Below are 26,289 nucleotides of genomic sequence, written 5' to 3'. Positions count from 1 at the left end.
TTTTCTAACACAATGAATTTGTTGAATCAATGATTAAATCTATGACCAACTGTTTTTCCTGTGAGCAGTTTGCTAAAGCATTGGTGATTATTCAAAATAATGTATCTGATGATAATACTGGCCCTTTTTGATAGCCAAAATTAGGGTTGAGTGGATAATATTAATAGAATATGTGGATTAATATCCTATAAGATCGACATAGTAGAACCTTCATCTTATGGGTGGTTAAACCATTGATATTTTCAATCATGTGTTGAAGTTCTGTTTGTGAGTGATAACTAACTACCTTTTCCAGCAAGTTTCCCTTGAAAAGGCTTTTAGCATTCCATTTCCACACGTCATTTATGCCTTCTTCAGCTAGTTGCATGAAAATGTTTTTAGAAATTCATCAGTATGACATGCTTATGTTCATGCAGTTATGGGAATGAGGAATTGCTCCACACTCTTGCAAGACTGTACAATTCATTACTACCATCTATACAGCAGGGATTGCAAATCCTGTTTACAGCTGGGGATGTACTTCAGAAGTCATTTGGTATTACCCTTTCAGATATTGCTATTTGTTTGAAGATGGTGTCAATGAGGATCATTGAGCTTGGTTGGAAAGTATTGGACTTATGCTATCTAAGTGATACGTTATTTGAAGTCAGTCTCCCCCTTCCAGCTGCCACAAAGATATTTCCTGCTAAAGTTGAGGATCCTGTCATAAGGGCAGATATTTTAATTCAGACTATTAGGGAGATCAATGGAGTTCCAGAACATGTTCAGGAAAACCAGCCCAAAAACCAGCCCAGGGAAACATTTCTTCAAAATATTGAAAAGAATTACAAGATGATGAGAAAACTTGAGAGTTTGCATGATACTGGTAAGTACTCATAACATTCGTGAATCTTGGTTTGGTTGGATTTGGAGAAATTGAGGTTGCAGTACTGTTTGTTCATCAATTGCACGATTACACATTGATATGTTGTGCTGAGACATACCATAGAAAAACTAAAGCTAAAGTTTCTTCTCTGTTTCAATACAACCAGGTCCTTTTGCATCTGCTTAGCTATATGAATTTGTTCAAAACTGCAACAAAACTTTGTACATTCTTGCAAGATAGGAAAGGTGGGGGAAATGGGTATGAATTGATCAATTTGGGATCATGAGGCTTGACAAAAGAAAGCCGACCTGATGACTGTTGTCATATCTGTTTCTGTGCTTCTTCCAATAGGCGTGCAATAAGCCGCCCCATTATAAAGACTAGTTTAGTTAGCATCTGGAACATATGTATTTGATGTGAGAAATAGAGGCTTCTTTCAGTGACCTTGTATTCAATGTAATTGAAGTATAAACCTTTAACTTATGTTAAAAGTGGTGGTCTATACTATCATATAGGTTATATTATTAGCTGTCCAAACATGATCAAAGCCATTTGTTGCATTATTTTGATACTAGTCTGTCTGTTTAAAATACCAGTCTTTTACATGCTTGCTTGTTCTTCATTATCCTGCTACTCTTTGTTTGGATTTGTAAATGTGGTTGACTATCTCCAAGCAATTGACATTGGAACTTTCAACTTTTTCATGTAGGATGGATTTTCATGGACGATGAACAATTCCATTATTTATCTGGCATCTTAGCACTTCCTTTAGAAGCTAGTGTTAAGAAGACATCTTATGAGCCAATCCCTGCAACAAGTGACAAGATGCATGTGGATGAAGATGCTGCAATTATGGAGTCCAAAATAAGTCAAATTAGAGATCTATTCCCTGATTATGGTAAAGGGTTCTTGTCTGCATGTCTTGAAGCGTATAACCAGAATCCAGAAGAGGTGATTCAAAGGATTCTAGAGGGAACCTTGCATGAAGATCTGCAGTCCCTGGACACTTCATTAGAGACTATCCCACAACCCAAGTCTATTCCATCTGTGAGCAAGAATGATAAGGGAAAAGAGAAGTTATTTGAATCAACGGCTCTATCCTCCACTAATGCTGTAACTGTACCAGGGGAGCCACAAACTGAGAGCTCATCATTTTCATTCTCATCTTCAGTTGGGAGGTACACAAGGAAGTCTAAAGTTAATTTACCCAATTCTAAGACCCTTGATTCTAGAAGTGAGCAGGATTCTGCAAAAACTGCAGCTCTAGCTATGCAGTATGAGTATGAAGATGAGTATGATGACTCTTTTGATGATTTAGGTCTGAGTGTTGTGGAGTCAGGATTAGCAGAAACTGAGATATTGGAAGACAAAATCAACTCTAATCTTGGAAAACCTTGGGGGACACAAAGTGAAACATTCGGTCCAAGTGATTCTTCGAAATGGAACTCACGGAAGAAGCCCCAATTCTATGTGAAGGATGGTAAGAATTACAGTTACAAAGTTGCAGGTTCGGTTGCTGCTGCAAATTATATTGAAGCATCAATAGTTAATCAAGCCCAGAAAGAATTAATCCATGGCCTTGGTCGAGGTGGCAACCTTCCTTTAGGTGCAGTTAAGAAGCTGACAGAGTTAAATGAGGATGAAGATGAACAGTCTGAAATTGTGGAGATGGGAGGAAGAGGGAAGCCAGGGAATTTCAGGGGCAGGGGAAGGAGGGGAGTTACTCCAGGTGCAGTTAAGAAGCCGACAGAGTCCGATGAGGTGCAAGATGACCAGTCTGAAGTGGCAGAGATGGGAGGAAGGGGGAATTCGAGGGGTAGGGGTAGGGGTAGGAGGGGAGGGGGAAGAAATTACAGGAAGGATCAGGCCATGAAAAAGCATTTTTCGGGATTGACTGGTTATTAGGTTACATATAACGCATCGCAATACATGGTTTGTTCATGTCATTCTTACAAAACATAAAATCTTATAAATCAGATGATAGCTTGTTCTGGCGAGAATTACAAATAAGTGTATATTAAGTTCGTTTCCTTGCCACTGGGCATGACGTAGTGGCCCATCATCTGGATGGTTGTAGATTGAGGTGAGGTGCGGTGCTCTTTTTATTGAAGTGAATTTTGTTGAAGCGACTTAACTTATAATTACGGATATGTCTGAAATCTTTTCAATTTTTTTATGATGCGACTTCCAATTCTGATTATTGAGTGCTGTTTAGCACCGAGTACGCTTGGCAGGTTGCAGCCTATCCAAGATGGCGGTGGATTTATAATCTCATCTCCTTATAAATTCTCTCATTTTTTAGTTTGGTTTTTATTTTTCATTTATTCCTTTTGGTATTTCCCATTACCAAAAAACCAGGGGTGTATCATGCATGTAGATTAGTGCATTATGATTGAAACTAGAGATAAAAAGCATACCCTAAGAGACCTGGTATGATATGTTTTGCATGCATATGACATTTCTATGGATTAGTACATTAAAAGGCATTTCTATAGCCTACTCCAGCTGCAAATATTCAAAGAAAATTATTTATGGATCACAGGATGTTCCTCTTAATTCATTGCAATTGCAATAATATACCAGCCAAGTAGTCCAACAAACTTGTCTCTTTCTTGACCAGAAGTTTTGGGCATATCCCTCTAATTCCTGATAGAGTTCTTGGAAATGCATTCCAAATGTGGGAGACATCATATGCAGTAGTCCTGAGTCCTGACTTACGAAGTTCTTTATTTTCACTTTCGAATATGAAGAAAAGAATTTATCACCAGAGTTACAATATAAGTAATATGATCTTGCACTTAAAACCCACTATTAAATTAATCAAAATGATCCCTTTTATCATCCAGGGTAATTATATTAAGATGGGTTTATCAAGAAGTCTGGTACCAGAAGACCAACATGTGCCCTATGATTCAGCTTTAAGTTTGAAACGGCTGTTTAACCAGAGATTGCACCTACAGCTCTTCATCACCCAAACCAACTGCATAATGGCCTGCGTTTCTACCCTGAGAGAAGCATCACCAAACATGATACAGAATTAGCAAAATACGATGCTAGTAAAAATTGTAGTGGTTTACATATAGGCAACAGCATCCATGGACATGGCTTTTCTGCCAAAACTGGCATAATATCCATTGCCCAAAGTCGCTTCCTACCCTACCCAAAAACTTTAAAAACTAGTAATCACTAAAAGCACTAATTATCACAAAGGTCGACCAAAGTTCAGAAGCACCAACTTCTGTAACTGATGAATAAATTAATCAACCAAGTTGAAAATTTCGTATCTGTTCCTTTACTTTGACAAGTCCCATGCTATCTAGGCTATAAGCTCTTGAGAGACGACACCATGATTATAATTAAAGCTTCCCATTATAAAAATCCTTTAAAATGCGTTCATACATAAAGAGAAGATAGATTTGTATATGCATAAACTATGGCCATATTGGAAGAAATTACCTGGGACAACATCCGCTGTTTGTTCAGCAACTGAGTTCTTGCCTTATTGACCACTGAGTTTGGTGATTTGTACATCCTCTGCAACACAATAAATCATGTAAAAAAAGAAGTTTAAAACCAACTCGTAGCGCCATCCAAAAGAATATCAAACTAGCTTAAACCCCAGAAGAGAGAGAGAGATGATAATGAAGCAAATGGAAACAATACTCATCAATCCATAGAAGAGAAACAAATTGTGCAGGCCAATTTATGGATAGAGCACTCCATATTTTTATGTTTAGGTGGGTAAACCAATTTGTAGCCATCCAAAAGAATATCAAACTAGCTTAAACCCCAGGAGAGAGAGAGATGATAATGAAGCAAATGGAAACAATACTCATCAACCCATAGAAGAGAAACAAATTGTGCAGGCCAATTCATGGATGGACCACTCCATATTTTTATGTTTAGGTAGGTTCACAATTTGAAAAGCCGATTTCTTTTTAAGGGAAAGAATCTCCCAGAACACAAAAATACTATTGCTTTTGCCAGTGAAGGAAAACATAAGGCATAGGATGACCAACTAAATATGCAACTGGGACACATGTCTAGAAGTGCAGATTCTTGTCAGCCACTCAGCCTCTGCAAAACCAGTGTGTTCACTTTTGGGGGGTCCAATGGATGATAACAAACCCAATAGAGGAGAGGAACGGCAATGCCTTGCAGCTTAACTTCAGAGGAGGAAGGGGTGGGGTGGGGGGGTTGGTTGTGTGTGTTTGGGTTTCAGGGTGAGGATTTAAAAGACACAAACATGGTGTGCTAGCATGAAGCCAGTTGGCTAACATATATCTACAGACATTTTTTTTTTGATAGATTAACATATATCTACAGACATTCTCCTCTTCATCTTGGTACACAACTGAAACCTAAACAGCTGGTAATACAAAAAAATTTGTTTATAAGGCCAACTCAAGCATTTTATTATGGACAGCCAACTACCAAAATTCCCTAATCCAGACAGCTCAACTTGACACCGACATGCAAGTTTTTCTATGGTCCGTACTAAATTGTGCTCTTTTCTTATGTAAGTGATTCAAGAGTGCACTGGGGATTATTTGCCATGCATCCCAATCCATTCAAAGTCAAAAGAGAATATTCAAAAGCCATTTGCTAAGAAAATGCTGAAGTGTGCAGTCGCTCCTGATTTGTCAATACTCATAATACTTGAACAACAAAGCAAGAGATAGACTAGAATGACCAAGACACACTGAGAAGCATATGATGGTGTAAACAACTAGAGAGATTGTTAAAATCAAATCAAAGCAACCTTTTGGATTTGTTTTTAAGATTGATTAATCATCATGGATTAGGGTATAGATATTCTCCCATTTCTTCTATATTAGGGTACATGTTTCCTCTATGCTAGCCTCCTTTAGTTCTAGATGTAGATATTTTCTCTCTCCATCTTAGAACCTCCTTTTGTTCTGCTTTGATAAATATTAAACAGCTCCCAGCAAAAAAGGGAGGGCCAACCAATGCATGCTGAAATTTTACGATGGGAACCACAATGTGAGTGAAAATAGGAAACTATTCAAAAATCAACCATCTTCTACTTAAGCCATCAACTAAGTCATGCAAAGAGCGATTAACCATCCCTAATGAGACTTTAGACCACAGGTAAGATTTTATGGAACTTTTAATCTCTGGATGAAAACCTCTACTATTGAAAATCCAACTGTACAGTATTTCTGAACGCACTAAAAAAAAGACCAAGATGAGCTATACTCCACACCTTCATCAACCTTTTATTCATGCCCCAAGCCTCTCAACCCACGAGATTTTTGATTGATCTTACAAAAACCACCTGAATCCCAAAGATAAAAAATAACATTACCACAATAACCGAGCTTTTTCATGGTGAGTTATGGCTTAAAAATTCAATACTAGCTCTGCCCAAACTGCATATAGCCACCAAAGACCATCCCCTCAGTATTTGGTCCGTTGTTAAAATCTTCTCCCACACTGCTTCCCGAGCAAAGAAACAAGCTCTCAAAGGGGCACATCTAACCTCACATCTCTTTTTTAGCAAAAAGAAATATCCCTCGAGCACATTGAGTTGTAGAAAGACTTCAGTTAGAACCTCTCCTCCTTCCTTTCCCTCCACAAGATGGAATCTTCCCTTTACCCAGTCAAACTCACATAAGGAATACTCTCAACGGGCCATGGATTTATCAATGATTCTTTGTCACCATCATTATTATCATTGGCAACATCCTCCAAACAATTATCATCGCATTCAATTGCTTTATCATTTTCCCCTATTAGTGTTGATGTCGTCTTCATCCACTGATTGAAATTGTTTTTTTCCTTTGTCTACCAATTGTAAGAAAGTTGATTATATATGAGTCCAACTGTTTCAGCAACCAACAACTCTATTCTTCTCAATCTTTTTCTCTGTTTTCCCCCCTTTTTTACAGAAGTTAGATTGAAGCCAGCTTAACCTTTATTTTTTAAACCCAAGCGCTAAAGAATTATAAAATATACACCAAAAGCCAACAAAAGCTCAAAACCCATTAAAACTTTTTGCATATTGAGGCTGAAGCATCTTATGAATTGTATACCATTAAACCACAAAAGGCAAACCCATTAAAATTTTCAGGCTTAAGCCTCAACAGCCTTGAGGTTGTATTAAGTTTCAATTACCTTGTACTAAGGCTATAGCCTCAGGACTGATTCACAGCATCCCTCAATGCACCTTCCAAAGAAGCTTGGTAGCTACCAAATAAGTTTGAAAATCTATAAACAACCTCATAGAACACTTCTTTCCAATATAATTAAGACACTATTTCCCAATAGGATTTTGGCTCCATTGCTCCTTTCCTCATTAGGTTAGAAGCTAAAACAAGTATAAATTTGACAAACAATAAATTATTGCAGCCTCATAGAGTAAAAAACACTCCATAGAAACCATGAACCGGTAGTCCAACTGTGCCAACAGAAAGGAAATTGCTAAACTAGCCTTACCAAAACATGTTTTCTCTTCTTTCACAAGTCTTCAAAGGCACCAGCATTTTTTTTCTTTTTTTTTCTGGATAGGTAAGTAACGATAATATCAAATAAAAAACATCAAAAAGAGTGCACCAAAGTACATAGAACGTATACAATGGTCATCAAAAGGCCTAAAAAAAAAAAAGCCAAAGGAACAACAAAAAACTACTCCCTCTCTCAAAATGAACCCAACCAATCAATGAAGTCAAATAAGGACATTGGACCTTTAACTATATACAACTCAAGACAACAAGTTACAAAGAAACAATCTTTAAATGGAGAGTTTCTCGTTTGGAAACGATCTTCTATTTCTCTACTTCCAAATTAGGCACAAAGAAGTTGCACCCCACGCCTGTTTTTGTTCTCTCCCAACAAAGAAGTCATGCCATCTTAATGGGGTCTCTCTTACGGAGGAAGGTAACCTCATATTGCCACAATGTAGTAGGATGTCGTCAATCGCCTCCTCTTGTATATCACAAAGGAAACATCTTTTAATCAGTGTCTACCCTCTCCTTTAAAGCTAATCTAATGTTAGAATTTTTCCCTAAGTCGCCCCCTAGGCTAAAAAAGACTTGACAGAGAAATTTATACTCTGTCTCCCACCAAATCAACTTATCTTCTTCTCCCTTGATCACCATCTTTTCTTGAAACCTCGAAAAGAAATGCTCCACAATCTAGATCTCCTAATAGTTTAGATCCTAAGAGAAGCTAGGAGTCCAACCCCCAACACCCCCCCCCCCCCCCCTAAATAAGGAGGCAAAAGATTACACACAAAGGCTCATCTTTGCACCACTTAACCTTCCAAAATATTAATCCTCTATGATTGCCCAAAGAAAAAGAGAGTATTGTTCACAATCTCCCACACTTTCCGTGTGACTTTCCATAACCTAACCCTATATCTATCTCTCACTTCCCGAGAACACCAACCACTTTCAACTTCCCCATATTCTCCACTTATAATTTGCTTCTAGAAAGTCTCACTTTCTATTGCAAAACGCCAATTCCACTTGCAAAGAAGGGCCTTGTTGTGATCGTGATTGGCCCATCTTTTTTCATTTCTTTAGAGATTTTCCACGTCATACCACTGTATTTGTCTCTAATTTCTCTCAATTCTATTTCATATTTTATTTTGATTCATTTTATATTTTATAGCTTGAATTTCACACATATGGTTAAGGCTTTATTTTGCTCTGTTGGAGAGTGTTATCATTTGCTTGTGGCTTGCTTAATTGAACTATTTAGGAGAGTGTAGTTATGTCATTTCTGCAAGTGGTTTGCTGAAAATTAAGAGAAAAACAAGGGAAAATTACATGTGTAGGTCACTCTATGAAACTTTTATAAGGCACCTATTAACCCCTCCTCTAGGTGCTAATCTTTAACTTAGATTCACTCTCAGATTGGCTAAACATGAGGCCTCTCATTTATTTTCCTTTATTGTAGAATTTTTGCTACTTTCAGTTGTACTTCAGTTTTTGTGAATTTCCTTGCTTTACTTTCCCTTTTGGAGTGTTTTTCCAAATGCAAGACCTTCAGTCATACAAATTTATATCCCAAATCCATTTTTCTATGCAAGTGGATATGTATCTTCATGCCTGATTCATCTATCACATTTCTTAAGGTTTCAAACACTTGATCATATCATTCCTAAAGTGGGGAAAAACCTATAGATAATAAATTTTTAAGACATGATAAAAAATGACATTAAACTATTTTCTTTTAAAATTATAAAAAAGAGTATCAGTTTTAAAGCAGACACATAAATGGTTTGCTTGATCAAGTGTCTTCTACTCCTAGCTATGCCATGCCATGTAAGGAACGACATGTTTGATTATGCCAAAGATCAATGTATCAAATAATATCAAATAGTCAGATGATGTGAGCTAATGTGAAGAATGGCCATATTTTTCTCTAAAATTAGATCCAATAACAAAAAAGAAGCCAAAAAGTATTTTAAGAGACAGAGAGAAAGAGCAATAGGCAAATCAAACAAAGATTTGCAGATAGACTCAAATAGCTAAAAACATTCCAACAGAAATGGAAACCATGGGAAAGTATGAACCAACCTTTTCACCACTAGATAAATGATGCTCACTGCCTGAAAGATGCTTTCTTTTTGGTGTGAAACCAAAGACTTCATGAAGAAATTCATTTTCCTGTTTAATAACAGGTGTTAAAAATTTTGTATAAGATGAAGACCCAGCTCAGGGCAAGGAGACTAACCTGCATGTGCTTAACAAATCCGCCCCTGAGAAAGTGCTTCAGAAAGTTTAACTATAAACAAAAGAAGTTAGAGAAATAGGAAAAAAAAAATAGTTGACATTCAAACCAAGACACTTGGGGGTAAAGGGGAGTAGGAGGAGAGGAACCTGTATCAGTTGAGACCATGTTGATGTGTTCAGTGAATCTCCACCAATTTTCATTGAGGTTTCAGGACAGTAACCACCCTGATATTATATATAAAGTAAGAGCACTATAAATGGCACATGCATAGCCAGAAGCACATATTATAGCAGAAGACTAAAGAATACCTCAAGAAATTCTAATATATCTCTAAATGAGTTTCTCTGGCTGTTAAGGTCTTTCTTCACAGAACCTTTACCACCTGCTTCCACTGAAAGGTTTCTCACTTGATTTAGAATTTTGCCTTTAAGTCCTCGCATGTGTGTAAATCCTTCCCGATGAATATTCTCTTCATGAATTGAGCTGTCACTAGGACCTTTAGGTTCGATAAAGAACTTCTCTAAACTTCCTACTTCAAAAATAAGAGCCAGTGCTTCACCAGCTGCAATGCGTACAGATCGATCATCCTTATCTAGCAAACTAGAAAAATAAGAAATTGACCTGCATCATTTGCACAAGTGGTAAGTTCTTCTCTTGATTCAATTTCCCTGTCATCAATTGTTGCATGCATAGAACTACTTATGTTGGCACTCTTTCTACTATGTCATGATTTCCAAACCTATCAGTAGGAATGATATCCTTCCAAAGCAGCAATCAGATGGGGATATGCGCCAGTATATCTCACCAGTTCCCATAGAACAAGACACAAGAAAAAATAAAAAAAAGCCTCGTGCCAAAGAAGAGGGATCTTATTATGCTTATTGAGGAGAGGGGCAGGGACCAAAATTTACTCACCCTTGCCAATTTTTAGGATTCAGTTTCCACCCATCCATGGTTGTAAGAAGAAACGACCAAGCAGACACCACTGCTGTTATTACCTCTGCTGAAGGTTTTCTGGCAACCACCTAAAAAATGAAGCAGTACATATGACCAATTCATTAATTGAAAACATCAAAGCATCACTGGTTGATGTAGAACAGAGTAGACTATAATTTTCCATTAGAGGTTAAAAGCGTCAAGTACTAATCAATCGATCAGGTTTTTTTCTCTGTTCTTGGTAGGCTAATCAATCAATCAGTTTGTGAACCCAAGATCAATGACCAAACACATCAACATCATAAGCACTAACAAGCTTTGCAGAGCAAGCGTACATGCAATATGAAATTTGTTTCAAATTAGATGAATCATTCACTATACTTACATTAGAACCCAATTTTGGATGAAGCAATTGCCACATAATTTGCATTGATCTTTCTGTTTCTTCTGGATCATTTGCACCAATGAAGGTGACAATAGCCAAGCATTCCAGTAACTATGATCATAAATCCATGAACAGAAAGATTTTGTATCAGCATCATTCCGAGTAATTACAAAGCAATCAAATTGTAGATCTAAATTTTGTTCTGCATACCCATGATATCTTTAATGATTCAGATGAAGATTTGAGAGCCTGTGAAATAGGAGGAACTGATTCTTCCAATATCTCATGTGCATTATCCCCATGACCAACAGTCAAAGCCAACAATCCTGCAAGGGCAATGCAAAACTAAAAATTACGCCATTTTTTTTTTTTTGATAGATAAAAATTACTCCAAATTGAGCCACACAAAATGGGCAAACATGCATATAGGAAGGGTTAAAAATAAACCAATTGCATGACATGCTAAAGATGCCTCTTTAGCAGACCCTCGCTTGATGGAATTCAAACACTGATGCAGCAACGTCGCGAATCTGAAGAAAAACCAAAAACGATGAAAAACTAATGAAATATATAGTTATGAAAAAAATGTGCATCCATATAAAAAATTGAAATCTAAAGAATGGATATAGATGGGCAGAAAAACAAACATGAAGATACAAAAATAGACAGAAGGATTAAAAAATAATTGAGCCTAATGTAAACATTCTTAGGTACACTTTCTTTAAGAAAGCGCTTATAGGTATGGGAAATGTACCAAATGCTTAAAATGCTTTCATGTAAAACTGTAACATGATATAAAAGGGCTTCAAGAGACAAGATAATTTAAGGCCTTCAAAAGCTGCCTTAACAGGAATTTATTCTCAAACCAGGCAGTGAACTATTAGGGATCCATGTTTCTAAAGCCAACCATTGGATAAGCTGCCCTCATCAACTCCAAAGTCCATCAAACATCAGCAATCCCATCAAAATAGTCCTCCAAATTGGAGTTCCGTTATATATGAACATGTTTCCCATCTCCTCTAGAGAATTAAGCATGCCATAAATATGTGTACAATTTCAGATGTGGCAATTCTACCAAGACCTCTTTGTTTGTTAGGGGACAAATCCACATGAATTGGATGGACCTTTCGATGGGCATATCAAGAGGATTTGGATTTGGTAAGAAAAAATGCAATTGGTAAAAACTAATTCATTTTGCGAAAGAAGACACATTCTTCTAATTTGTATCAATTTCTTAAATTGGATTAGGAAATTATTATTTTTTTTATAAATAAGACAATGTATTAAAAGCACCAAAAGAACTAGTACGTGAGTACACTGGACATATACAATGGGCACTAAGAGGCAAAACAAAAAATTACTTCCTTCCTCATTAGGAACCCTACCAATCTACAAAATCAATTAGAGGCATAAAACCTTCATCTATGTACACCTTAAGCCAAAGAAACAAATTATTAAGGAAAATGCTTTTGAATCTTTGATTTGACATCTCCTTATTTTCAAACAATCTTTGGTTTCTTTTCTTCCAAATACTCCAATCTAAAAATGCATAAGAGAGGAGCTCTCCAAGCTTTCGTCTTCTACCCACAAAAGAGTCATATCACTTACAAGAGTCTCCCTAACCGAGGCACAAATAACCCAAGGAATACAGAATAAAAAGAACTACAACTGTCATTAAATCCTAGCCTGTCACAATGAAGAAGAATGTGATCGATAGATTTTACCTCCTCCTTCTAGAGAGCACATCTGTTGACTAACGGTCAACCTCTTCTTTGAAACTGGTCCATAGACCTGACCCCAATAGGCCTCCTAAGCAAAAAAGCTCACCTTAGACGAGAGCCAAGAATTCCAAATTTTCCCTAAAGGAGAAGGGATGGCAATGGTACAATCTGAGTCCAGAACAGAATAAAGGGTTTACTCTTCCTAATTACTCTATCCTTCTCATTTTTCATTAACTTTCCTTGGATTTTAGACAGAAAATGCTCCATGATATCCAACTTCCAATCATTTAAATTCCTTGCAAACTGAAAATTCTAGTCTCCTCCTTCCCACCTCTACTTCCATAAATATGCCAACCACACCTCCTTTTTTTTTTTTTTTTTTTTTGATAAGTAAGCACAATTTGTATTAAAGGGCAAACCGCCATAAAGCATACAGGGAGTATACAAACGCAGCCACACCCCCAAAAAACAACAAAAACAAGCAGCCCCAAACGGCCCTTAACAAGCCGCTAGCTACTCCAAAAAGGTTAAAAGCGAAGAGGACTCCTCTCCCATGTACAATCTAGCCCAACTCCACAAATTACAAACAAAATAATTTTTGAGTTTCTGTATGTCTAACGAGCCCCCCTAAAGGCTAACCTATTTCTCTCCTTCCAAACCGTCCAAAAAATACACACCGGTATGGAATTCCAGATTTTTTTCCTCTTTTTCCCCACAAAGGAGCCCCTCCAACTAAATAAAAACTGTAAGACCGTCTCTGGGAACACCCAATAAACACCAAATAAGGCAAGAATGATATCCCAAAGAACCCTAGCCACTATACAATGTAAAAGAATGTGATTTACACTTTCCTCTTCACAACCGCACAAAAAACAGCAATTAGGAAGCTGCCACCCTCGTCTTTGGAGCCTATCCAAAGTAAGGATCTTCCCCCATGTAGCTTCCCAAGCAAAAAAGGCAACTTTAGTAGGGACCATGTTCACCCAAATGCATTTAACCGGGAAGGCAAGGGTATTAGGAGCAGCCAGCAGCTTGTACGCGTGTCTAACTCCAAAAATACCTCTACCTCCGCCTCTCCAAACCACCAAATCCTCTTCTTGGGAGATCTTGACGTCCCTCAACATGTTAAACAAAGCTCCTATTAAATCCAGCTCCCAATCATTTGCGTCCCTAGCAAATCTGATGTTCCAGCCCCCTTGACCAAGGCTAGAGTCCCAAACCTCGTTGATTGTTGCATTTTTATTCACCGCCAAAGTGTATAATTGGGGGAAAATTCTGGACAGCACCTCCTCACCACACCAGAGATCCGTCCAAAATTTTACCTTAGTCCCCTTGCCCACCTTAAAACTTATGTTATCCCAACACCAATTTGCCTCCTTCAATATCTCCTTCCAAACCCCGACCCCAAACGCCCCCCGAGCTTCATTTGTCCTCCACCCAAGGCCCTCTTGACCATATTTCACCCCAATCACTTTCTTCCACAGCATATCCTCATCAAAGGCAAACCTCCAAATCCATTTACTCAACAAGGCTCTATTAAAGAGATCAATCTTCCGTAAACCAAGCCCTCCATTCTCCTTTTGGGTACACACCACCTCCCAATTAATAAGATGTACTTTCCTTTCCATTCGCCCCCCTCCCCAAAGAAAGTCTCTTTGCATTTTTTCAAGCCTTTTCACTACTACCTTGGGCATCCGGAAAAGGGACAAATGATAAATAGGAATGCTTGCCAAGGTGCTCTTGATAAGGGTGATTCTCCCACCCTTAGAGATGTATTGTCTTTTCCAAAGAGCTAATCTTCTCCTCATTCTTTCTTCTACCCCATCCCACATTGATATAGCCTTGTGATGGGCTCCAAGGGGCAGCCCCAAATAAACTGAGGGAAGAGCTCCCACTTTGCACCCAAGCTCCACTGCCATCTCCTCAATTTCTTCAACCTCTCCAATAGGGATTAACTCGCTTTTAGCTAGGTTTATTCTTAGCCCAGACGCTGCCTCAAACCAAGCCAAGATCCAGCTTAAAGCGGTTAGATACTCTTTCTTAGCTTCACAAAATATGATTGTATCATCCGCAAAGAGTAAATGGGAAACCTCCAAATCCGGCCTCCCTCTACCCCTAAGGCTGCACCCTGAGACGAACCCCCCCCCAACAGCCCTTCTCAAGAGCGCACTCAACACCTCCATACCCAAGACAAAGAGATAGGGGGAAAGGGGGTCACCCTGACGCAGCCCCTTGGAGCTCGAAAAAAAACCTGCTGGAACCCCATTAACCAAGATAGAAAACTTGGCAGTGGAGATGCACCACCACATCCACTCCATCCACCGAGTCCCAAATCCCATCTTTTTTAAGACCTTCATAAGGAAATCCCAATTGATGTTGTCGTAGGCCTTTTCAATGTCCAATTTGCAGATCAGCCCCTTCTCCTTGCGCTTGTACCAGAAGTCGATCACCTCATTAGCTATAAGAGATGCATCCAAAATCTGCCGCCCCCTCACAAACGCGTTCTGATCCAAAGAGACTACCTTTCCTAAGACCTTTTTCAATCTGTTAGCCAACACCTTGGCCATGAGTTTGTACAGCCCCCCTAGCAAGCTAATTGGCCGAAAATCCTCAAGATCCTCCGCTCCCCCTTTCTTAGGAATGAGGACCAAGAAGGTGGTGTTGAGACTCTTTGCAAAAGATTTTTGCACAAAAAACTCCATAAACAGCTCCAAGATCTCCTCCTTCACAAATTCCCAACACGTTTGCCAAAAAGCCCCTGTAAACCCGTCTGGCCCAGGAGCTTTGTCTCCATTCATGTCCATCAAGGCAGAGTGAATCTCATCCACAGTGAAGGGCACCTCCAGTCCTTCAGCTTCACAGGGGTTTAGTCTTGGGAGATGCAGCCCCTCAATATCCGCCTTCCAACTTGGCACTTCAGTGAGAAGTTGCTGAAAATTTTGCACAATCCCCTCCCTTATCTCCTGCTCCTCAACCCTCCATACCCCATTGATTTTGATTCTGACCATGGAATTGTTTCTACGATGGGCATTGGCCATCCGATGGAAGAATCCTGTGTTTTTGTCCCCTTCCTTCAACCACAACTCCCTCGACGCTTGTCTCCAGTGGGTTTCTTCCAAAAGAACCCACTTCTTGAAGGTTTCCTTAGCTTCCTTTTCAATTCCGTTTCACTTACTGACAGGCACCTTTCACCTTCCACCCTGTCCCAGAACTCAACCTGCTGGAGAGCCAAATTCTTGTTAACTTCTAGCCTGCCAAACACCTCCCTATTCCACTCTTTGATTTTCTGCTTCATCACCTTCAGCTTAGAGGCCAATCTAAAACTGGCCTTCCCCCTCACCACAGTGCCCTGCCACCACTCCCGGAGAAGGTCCTTAAAGCCGTCTACTTTCAGCCACATGTTTTCAAACCTAAACGGCGATGGACCTCGTCTTAACCCTCCACCCTTCAGCATAATAGGAAAGTGATCAGATGTGGGCCTCGGCAATCTGCATTGAACAACCCCACAAAATTTATCCAGCCAGTCCTGGGTTACAAGATATCTATCTAATCTAGCCCACGCTTGGTTATTTCTACCCCCACTCCACGAGAACACCCCACCTTGCAACGGAAGGTCAATAAGCTCTAAATCATCTACAATCTGGGCGAATCTTCTCATTACACCACTTATCCTTCCCTGACTGCTCCTATCTCTTTGTGAGAGGGTGACATTAAAATCACCCCCTATACACCACGGGTCACTCCAGATGCCTCTAATTGCCCCTAACTCTCCCCAAAATGCCTCCCTATCCTCCCTAGAGAACGGCCCATAAACACCTGTGAAAAGCCAGACGAACCCATCCTCCACATTCCTAATCCTACAGGAAATAGAGAACTGACCCACCTCCATCTCACTCACTTCCAAGGTTCTTTTATCCCAACAAATCAGCACACCACCCGCAGAGCCATTAGCATCCAAAGCACCCCAGTCCAAGAACCTCCAGAGCCAAGACTCCTAACCACTCCCTCAGACATCGACTGAATTTTTGTCTCTTGAAGACAAAACAGGTCCACCCTTTGACTCCTAATCATTGCCTTAATCACCTTCCTCTTAGAGCTATCATTAGCTCCCCGCACATTCCAAATTAGCAGCCTTAACTTCATTAAACTTCCAACATCTGCTCCCCTTTTTCTTGCATATCACTCTTCAGCTTATTCCCCCTTTCATAGTTAATGGAGCATTCTAATCTTTTTAGCTCCCTTTCAAATTTTGATTTGTCCAAAAGAATTTTACTGTGGACTTTTTCCCTCCTTTTTCTGATCTTAACCAAAAAGTCCAATATTTCCTTCTCCAAGCCTTTTGTCGAAAACCCCAGAAATTTACTGAATCTGGCCAGTTCACTGTCTTCCCAATCAACCTCCTCCCATCCTTTGTCTTCCTGTGGCACTGAACGGATCAGACATAGCTCCCCTCCACCTTCTCCATTGCTGCCATTGCTGACCTCCATCAACTCCCAGTTGGGAGCTGCCCCATGCTCCATAGACCCTAGCCCATTGACAATGCGGCACTGAGAGTCTCTCTGGGCTACCTCCCAACCAGCCCCAGAGAAGTCGTAATACTCCCCCAATGGAGTCCGACCAGAAAAAAGAGGGGAAGAAGACAAGGCAGCCGGAACCAATAATTCACCAAGGCTAGATGAGTTTCCATACCTCTGAGCTTCTTCCAATAAGGCTCCGTCAGTCTTTGGACTTTCCACAGGACATGGTTCCTCCATATCCTCCTTGCTCTTCAACCAAAAAGAAGAAATTCCTGCATCTGGCCCTTTCAGCAGACTTGGACCGGTCCAAACCCCAGTGCGGGCCTCACTAGCCGGGCCTAAATCCAGCCCAGGCACAAATGATGGCTTGGCCCGCTCCAGATCCTTGCTATTTAACGGCCCAGAAGAAGGTGACCCAGAATGAGACAGCCTAGCCGACCCAGCCCGTGACGGCCCAGCCTCCAGATCCGGTGGATCAGGCCCAGGAGATTCCCAGTCATGGCGCCCAGGGGATTTGGCGGGGCCCCTCTGGTTCGGCCCACCCAGGCGAGGATCCACAGGTTGCCCCGACCCGCCAGACTGCCCCAACGTCCCATCTACCAGCTTCTGCAGTGCCACCCCCCTTCTCCATCACGCGCTTATTCGCGCGTGCACTAGCCTCGCCCCCAACCTCAACTGCTGCTGCAATCTTCACTCCTCTCAACCCCGCCGGTCCTACCTTCAACACCGGCCTGACCTCCCACCAGAGAGTTAGCACATAGCACAACTCTTCAATCCATACTTCCACCGCATTGGGTAATTCTTCCCCATTCATCTTAACCAAGATCCGCGCCCACTGTAGCTCTTCTAGCTTCTCTGTTTGAGAATCAACTGCAAGGAACCCCCACACTCCTCCCCTATCCTTCTCAGGATGGTCTGGTCCCAAAGGGAGACCGGGAGGCCCACGATTCTTACCCAAGCCTCACGCCTTTTTTCCTTTTCCGGCATGCATCCCGTCTCGGGCCTCCATTCTTCCAGACTGATAGAAACCCCCCTTACCATAATGCTTCTGAGGCTTAGGACCCTCTTCAATTCTTCCACTCTTTCAAATTCTAGCAGAATCTTTCCCCTCTCCAGTTTTGCAATACCCAAATTACCCTTCAACTCCCAAGCTCTCGCCAAGAGAGTCCCCCAGGTCTTCAGGTCTTCCCCTCTCCCTGATTTAGGGTTCCAGGACCCAACCAAACATTGCCTCAGTTTGTCCAAATTTCTGTTAATCTCCTTCTCTCTAACCGCCACCTTGATCACTGCTCGGTCTTTCCTCATCGGCTGTTTGATTACCTCCGCAAAGGTTTTCGTCGTGATAGGCTTCAGCAGCAGCGCCTCCTTTATCTGACTCTCATCCCCTTTCCTCTCAAAGCCCAGACTCCTTAGCGACTCTACCATTGAAGTCCATCCCCCCACTGCTCCTCTCCCTTTGGGGATGAAAATACTGGCATTTTTGCCCTCCAGATCCACCACTCCTAACCTTATGAAGCATCCGCCTCTGTTTTCGTCACGCGTCATGGAGTACGCCCTTCCATTTTCCTTCCAGCTTCTACGCCATTTCCCCACACTCGTGTCCTTACAGCACTGGACCAGCCCTTCAAGAAAAAACCCTAGACTCTCTATTCCCATCCGTACCCACGACGAGATCCCTTTTTTTCTCTCCACCACCACAACTTGAGTTTTGCCCTTCTTTTCTTCTACCTCGACCTCAAAAGATTTCGATTCCACACTGAAGATGCTCTTCCTAGAGTTATCCCGGTGCCCCGAGCAGGACGCTCCCTCTGGGCTTTCATTTCGACTCGAGCGCCCTCGATCTTCTCCCCCGCTCCCGTTCAGTCGTCGAACCCCTCTTTCTCCTCCGTCGGCTTCCTTCAGACGCGAAGACCCTCGCTCTTTTCCTTCGCTTTCCTGAAATCGCAGACACCCTCGCTCGCCTCCATCGCACTCAGACTCCCTCTCTCTAGTGGTCTCGTTCCCCTTCAGTCGCAGAAGCCCTCCCTCTCCTCCGTCAGTTTCCTTCGGACGAGAGGACCCTCGCTCTTCTCCTTCGCCTTCTTTTGGTCGCAGACACCCTCGCTCGCCTCCATCGCACTCAGACTCCCTCGATCTGGCTGTCTCGCTCTCTTTCTCTCTCTCTCTCTCTCTCTCTCTCGCTCTCTCTCTTCCATTTAGCGATGTTCAACTAAACAAAAACAATTTAATATTGCCAACCACACCTCCTTTGACTTAGCTAAATCAAACAAGGATGGATAAGTCACACATAAAGAATCCTCACCACACCATCTATCCTTCCAAAATTTCACTTTGTTCATCTAAATAAAAATAAAATAAAAAATAAAAAAAGACTCTTGTGTTGAAAAGATCCCATTCCTTATAGCTTTCCATAAGATGACCTTAAGTGCCTCTTACCTCACAATTTTGAAATTATAACCTTCATCCCCATAATTTCACAATTGAATTGTGAAATTTACCATTTTTTCTTTTTCTCATTTTTTTTATGAGAAATAACAATATAGCATATTTAGGTAAATAAGAATAAGTTTACTTATCAAAAAAAAAAAACAAAGGTAATAAGAATAAGTATAATAGAAGAATGAGAAATCCTCCAAAAACTACAAAAAAAGAAAATAGGAACCTCCAAAGTACAAGTAAATCTATACAAACCATGTCCCATATGGGAATATACAAAAAATAACTATCCTTGCTAGCCCACACCCTTGGAACTACACGCCAACATCCATCCAAGTTAGATAAAATTAAGGGGAATACCCTTAAAAGTTGTAGTGCAAGAAGCCCCCAAAAGAAGGCTAAAAAATGAATTATGTCCCAAAGATCCTCTGAAGTTCTCACCTTGTCCTAAAAAATCCTAGCATTTCTTTCCCGCCACACAATCCACATTAAAGCAAGAAAAGCGAACTGCCACAACACCTTGCCTCCAATGGCACTTCCCAATCCTTTATATAAGATGATCATCATGTCACATATACTCCTAGGAGTAACTCAATCCATATGAGCCAAGCTAAATAATCTATGCCATAATCCTAAACTCAAAGGACAATGTAAAAAGATATGATCTACCATTTCACCACTCTCCATACACAACAAACAAATGTCAATGCTGAGGTGAAATTATGAAACAAAACTTTTTTAAATTGGATCCATACTTCTGGTTGAATGGTAGAGAGTAAAGAATTCAAGGGTTGGGTTGTGTGTGCGCATTTGTGTATCATATGAAATGTGAAGGTTAAGGAGATTGAGAAAGAATGGCAGTTCAAAAAAAAGATTTTAAGATGATAGTTTAGCATAGCTAGGCTTTTAAAATGAATATTTAATGCTCGCAGATTCTAAATAATTTTGCATTTATTTATTTTCTTTCTTTGATAAAATATGATTTATGTGAATGACTCTTATTTAACGCCTTCCTTATTTTTATACTCCAATAAACTAGCTCAAAAAAATTCTGAATAACTCTTTAGGTATCTAGAGAAGGGTGAAATGAATAAATAATAAAAAATAAAAAAATAACAGGGCACTGTGAGGTAGGCTGCAAGAAATCATCCTTGAAGGAAGACCACAAGTGAATCCCACAATTTAGATGGACAGTCAACACATTTCTAGAACCTTTCTAGCAATTAATACACTAAAAATAAGTGCCACATTTATTTCATCTCTGATCAGAAGCATGATCATATGGAAATATTTTCATTTCTTTAATGGAACCAAAATCAATATAACAAAAGAATACCAAAAGTTAATTCAAAAAATAAACAACAGCTGTATGAGTGCTTACTTCTTTTCCACAAACAGATGCTGCAGGTTGCTGCTAAAAGCCTCAATTATTGATGACAAAGCCCTTTCTCTTGTGGTTCCCCTTTATCCAAAAGGTCAAAACAGTAGAATTCAGGTAAATGCATGATTTCAATTTAAACATCCAGTCTTAGAGAAGAGTTCAACCCACCCCCCACAAGAGAAACAAAAAAAAAAAAATTCTATGCAGACTAATGAACATAAAGTTAAAAAATATAGGAATCTTGGCACCAATTCTAAATTAATTTTCATTATTGTATAGACAATTTCACATAACTCAACTTTTGGCACTTCTCTAAGTAAAAAACATGGGTGTGATGCAACTACAATAAACAAGAAAGATTCAGGGACTATGGGAAAACTGTTTCAGCATCCCAAATAATAAAAACTAGGGTTAATATATGGTAATACACCAAATCATAACAAACATAAATTGCTGATTTTAGAGCTGACTAATAACTGAAAGCCTCTCTGGTCCTCTACTGATAGGAACTAAAACTCCAGAAATCCAAATGTTTAAAAACACTTGGCTTTATTATTAGTTAACTCCAAAAACATCATATTCATTAAATAAATAAATAAATAAAAACAGAAACACCAATGCCCCTAGATTGCAGAAAAAATGGTAGTTCTATTGACAAGACCTTGTGCTGGTGCTAATTGTCAATAATCCCACAAACTTTACCACTTTTAGACACCGTTAATATACATCCTTATTTGCAAATAAAAAATTCCACCAACTTCATCATTATAACTTCCATGAAAACTTATTGTAAACTAAAAGAATCTACCTTTTTTCATATAAAGCATCCAAAGCCTGATCTAGTGAACTCTCTTTATCAAGCTGGACATCCTCAATTCCTTGTGCCAGCACAAGATCTGACCGGGAAGTGGACGAAGAACTCGCACTATCATCATCGTCACTATCCAACAGTGAAACCTTTTTACGCTGAGAGTTACCTGAAAATAATTTAAACATTAACACCGAAAATCCCTAATCTTTCACATGATCAAATACCCTTATAATTTTTTTTTTTTGATAAATGAGCGCATATATAAATAAAATTAGGCAAAAAGCCCCAAAGCATACCCTTATAATTAAAAGCAAATAAAATCTTAAGAGCGTTGTTTGGACAGATTTCAGAAAGATTATAAAAGAATATCTCAGGCTAATTTTGTTTTCTCCGGACTTCCCATTCTTTGGAATTTAAGAATCTTGCTTCTACTATACAATTGTTTGCGAGGGTTTGGGGTTTTGAGGATTTCAAATTCACCCATATATAAACGAACCAAACGGAAGGAGAGGAACTGGGGACTCCGATTCCGATTCCACGCGACCAAACACAGGCGAAGTAAAATTCAGGCGTCCTAGGGTTTTGTAAATTCATAATCAATTCATAATTTAACTCGCATTGGATACAATAAAAATCAAATTAATGGTTAAAAAAACTCAAACACACGAAACTCTCAATAATTTGCGACAAGTTCCGCGCAAGATCGGAAAGAATCCAACAAAACCCTAAACGATGAAAACCCCAGCGGTGGATTTGAGGTGCGGATAAATCACAATAAAACATACACAGATTCGGAATCTCATAGCTAAAATCAGAGTTGAAATCGCCTGTGGAGAAGTGCAAAATTTCTTTGAATATCCAAATATTTCTGAGTAACCCACACGCACGGAATGAAAAAAATTGAAAGAAGCAAAGAGAAAAACTCACGCTTTCCCATGTGTGATGGGTGTTTTTCTCTCTCCCCTCTTGCTTGTCAGAAAAAGGAAGAGAGTTGACTGGGAATGTGACGATGAGACGAAGATTTAGCGAAGAAAAGATGTGTAAAAGGAGATTGAATCCAAACCAAACGACAATTCAACAGATGTAAATCCAGTGAGGAAATAGCCATTAAAATTTTAGGGAGTAGAATGAGATTCTGAGGATTGGATTGGAGGCAGAGAAAAAACAAAGAGAGAGGGGGGCTTAAATGAGAGGAAAAACAGACCAAGAACGCAGTAGGCAAATGGAGTCCTGCTAAGAAAAGGGTATTTTCAAATTGGGTGGTATGGAATATTCGGTGCTCCTGTTTTCCACCACACCCAGTAATTCTGCGCCTCTGTTACGTGGCTACCTTCTCCACCCTTCATCTCATGAAGCTTCTAAGTTCTACCAACCTCATACGTGTTAACCACACCTGCCAGCTGAGTCGGCGCATAGATCATTACACGCGCCGCTTCAGCCCTGCAAATAACCTGGAACGGGGCCACCCTGTTTAGGCCCAAATATGAAATCCTTGTTAGGACGGGGTAAGCCTCAACTGACAACAGCCCATTATGTGGGGGAAGCCTCAACGGACATGCACATTGTGCTGGGCGATCTCGTCGTCATATTCGGCCTTTGTAAATAATATTCAAGCCCATTATGTGATGGGCTGTGAGGGTGTTGGTCATCAACTCAGTCAGCATTGGAGCCTGACTGCAAGCCTGGGAGTGAATGGTCTGTACAAAGACTGCCAGCATAGATGAACTGGGCTAGTGCCCACTGGACCACTGCAAGCCGAAACCTATGTGTAAGACTCTTAACCTCCAAAAGATCTTGAAAAATTGAAATCTTGCAGCTGACAACAGGCTTTTCTCAAACTATCATCACACCCTGCACTCAACCACACACCCATTAAAAAAAAAATGTTGTATGATACTAAACCGAGATTGTAAAATTCAAATTTAATGTATAGATCTAAAACTAATTAGTATTTATGTATTTTTAGTGACAAATAATATCTTTGATCCTCCGAAATTATCTTTTAATGATATAGGTAGTAACTTTGATCATTTCAAATATTACCTTTGATCAAGCATAAAACTTAAAGGTTCCTGTTTTAACTATAAAATCATCGGATTCATATTTGATTAACACAATACACACATATGCGTCGCTGCCCCAAGTCCAACCCCACTAGGTAAGGCAACATCTGTACTCGGTTGCTGGGCTAGGCTGGGCTGGGCTCCTACATTCGGGCACTCCTTAGTTTGTGGTTGCCATTTTGATCCAAAAATGAAAAGAGTAGTATGGAGATGCTTATTTACAGAAGCAGATAATTAAGCAAATTTCCATTCATTTGCTTCGGAGCTTTGTGATAAACCAAACAGGAGGGCATTGTACATGAGTCGACAAGGCAGGCAGCAGGTAAGCAAAGGTGTTATAATAATAGAGGAGAAGCAAAAATGTCAGAGAAGGGGAAGGTGACATGAATTATAAAACTGAATAATGTATTATCCGGATTCTGCAAGGCCTGGTGAGTGGTGATCACATTGCATCTCCTTGTCACAAAACAGTTGTTTTTATATGGAATTGAAAGGCAGTAGAGAGTCGGAGAGAGGGGCAAAGTCCAAAGAGGGAAAGGTCCGGATGTCAGGCCGGACCCCTCGGTGCTAAGGGGGTGGAGGAGTGACCAGTGAGAGTGGTTATAATTGTGGAGGGTATATTGGAAGCACCCATGTGAGCACACTGCCCAGTGGATTTTTGGGGAGTAGAGGAAGTTTGAAAGTCGGTCAGGGCAGTCAAAACATTGGGAATCAAACCCTTTTCCTCGACTTCCTGTAAATACAAGGTAGGATTGGTGGGTGCTTTTGTTGAAAGAGATGGACATGGAAGTTAGTGCATGATGTGGTTGTGGGGTTCCTCTTACCTCACAAATTTTTAAGCCACCCACAGCCCCACAATCATGTTGCCTTTGCCCTCTTCTGCTCTCATTATTTTTGGCTGTAATTTCCCTCCCTGACACTACCAGTTTCCAGTTTCATTATTCTAAATAACTAGCCCACCAACCTCCATATGTCTCCTTCTGTTTATCTTAATTCCCCAAACTCACTGGTCTCTGCTTATTCATTCATTAGTATCAAATTTTTGTCTAATTTCTTTTCAAGCACTACCCTCTCATGTTTCCTTCAACTTTATCACATCCCCTACCAATATTGACATAAAACTTGAACATCAGGTTGCTTAAAATGCAAGTGTTTTTTAGTACCATGTGACTTGACTTCATCTGGGGTATTAAGGGAGTCTTTAAAAGGTTGGGCTGCTAGGGATTCCATACCCTGAGCAGGAGACATGCTTCAATCTTTTCAAGCCCCCAAGCGGGTATCAACCTGATTTTATATATCCCGCTTGTTGCTGGACCTTTTAGGTTTGCATGGGGTCCTGTTTCGCTGTCTTTGTGCGTAAAAATGGAGCCAATATATGCCTACCACAAAAGCGCCCTTTTGCCAAACCTCCCTACTGTCCACCCCCACTCCTCCGGCTTTTATGGAAGCCTTCACAAATCTCATCATGAAATAAAGAAACAAGTCTTCGCAATTGGGGCCAAATGGGTTCGACCTCATGTGAACGCGTAAAATCAAATGTCTTTTCCTTTTTCCTTTTCTTTTTTCTGATGATCTTTTTCATGAACTAAATAAATTTACGCAAGGGTGACATGAGATCTCTATACAGTACTATTTCTTAGCCAACAGTGTAAATCGGTGCAGCCCCCTCATGAGACAGTAAGAGGTATTTTGAGGTATAGTCACCATCTCGGACTTCACGTCTAAGGTTTTTATGTTCAGAATTTTAGAAACCAGCTTAATCAATCCACAATCAATTAATCCGAATATTAATTATAAAAATAAAAATAAATTACGTAAAAAAATGGTCTTTTATTGAAAATCTTGGAAACAAATAAACTTTTGTCGGCGTTACGGACAGTGAGCTGCGAATTGTGAATCCTGAGATGTATCCACAATTCATGACGCGTGTTAAGCACGTTTTTAAAATATTAAGGGGCAACTGAGTCCCCATAAAGCGTGCACCTTATCCCCTCATCCCCCCACACCCTACCTTAAAAGTGCTGACGCCCAACAACCATATCGGGTGATTTCCGGACCCACCACAGCCTGGTGACGTGCCACCTCCGTATTTGTTGGACCATCATGGCGTATCTGGGTGTTCCGCCTATTTCTTTTAGCTTTTATGTTATCAGAATTGGAAAGTGCTTTTTCCCATGGCCTGGATTTTAAGCATGGATTGATCAGAGGATAGCTCCCGTTTAATGTTTGAAGGGCTTTACGGCTCCATTTAAAAGCAGCTTCAAAGTTGTGTCATGAGCCACACCCTTTTCAGGCGTCCTTTCGAAATATTAATTTTCGTGAAAGTGCAAGAAATTATTGGCATTAATAAACGATCCGAGGGAAATAAAAATTTTCAACAACCGATTCAATAAATCTAGTAGTGTCAACATATGGCAATAAACATCCTTAACTGCAATTTCATGATTCCATCCTAGACTGTAAATTTGTAT

At 40.1% G+C, this 26,289-nt stretch overlaps 2 protein-coding genes and 1 long non-coding RNA gene across 4 annotated transcripts in view; 1 reads left to right on the top strand and 2 right to left on the bottom strand.

Moving 5' to 3' along the window:
* The window catches only part of LOC117907379, a 44,335-nt gene extending 41,270 nt beyond the window's left edge, over positions 1 to 3,065 (top strand). Inside the window, exons 17-18 of the mRNA XM_034820902.1 lie at positions 417 to 865; positions 1,575 to 3,065. Of these exons, the coding sequence (XP_034676793.1) occupies positions 417 to 865; positions 1,575 to 2,770 (1,645 nt within the window). The 3' untranslated portion in view covers positions 2,771 to 3,065. The remainder of the gene's footprint in view (positions 1 to 416; positions 866 to 1,574) is intronic.
* Positions 3,066 to 3,565: 500 nt separating this feature from the next.
* On the bottom strand, positions 3,566 to 22,975 carry LOC117906735 (interferon-related developmental regulator 1). 2 transcript variants are annotated; one of them, XM_034819903.1, is made up of 13 exons: positions 22,683 to 22,975; positions 21,753 to 21,921; positions 20,945 to 21,025; positions 11,337 to 11,419; positions 11,100 to 11,215; positions 10,890 to 11,000; positions 10,484 to 10,593; positions 9,877 to 10,189; positions 9,715 to 9,792; positions 9,569 to 9,619; positions 9,412 to 9,501; positions 4,322 to 4,399; positions 3,566 to 3,870 (listed from the first exon to the last, which is right to left on the bottom strand). In XM_034819903.1, the coding sequence occupies exons 1-13, from the start codon at positions 22,690 to 22,692 to the stop codon at positions 3,820 to 3,822; spliced, it is 1,341 nt and encodes a 446-aa protein (XP_034675794.1). In that variant the 5' UTR covers positions 22,693 to 22,975; the 3' UTR covers positions 3,566 to 3,819. The 2 variants fall into 2 exon arrangements, with proteins under 2 accessions (XP_034675794.1, XP_034675791.1); XM_034819900.1 differs by lacking the exon at positions 22,683 to 22,975 and having other exon boundaries at positions 21,753 to 21,955.
* LOC117906736 lies at positions 5,159 to 8,064 on the bottom strand. Its single transcript, XR_004649888.1, has 2 exons — positions 7,325 to 8,064; positions 5,159 to 7,075 (listed from the first exon to the last, which is right to left on the bottom strand). It is a non-coding gene; the product is annotated as an uncharacterized LOC117906736 (long non-coding RNA).
* Positions 22,976 to 26,289: the final 3,314 nt, after the last annotated feature.

This window comes from Vitis riparia, chromosome 18, assembly GCF_004353265.1.
Source record: "Vitis riparia cultivar Riparia Gloire de Montpellier isolate 1030 chromosome 18, EGFV_Vit.rip_1.0, whole genome shotgun sequence".
NCBI lineage: Eukaryota > Viridiplantae > Streptophyta > Magnoliopsida > Vitales > Vitaceae > Vitis > Vitis riparia.
Note: the sequence above shows the minus strand (reverse complement) of the source record. Positions and strands in the feature narration are given on the sequence as shown.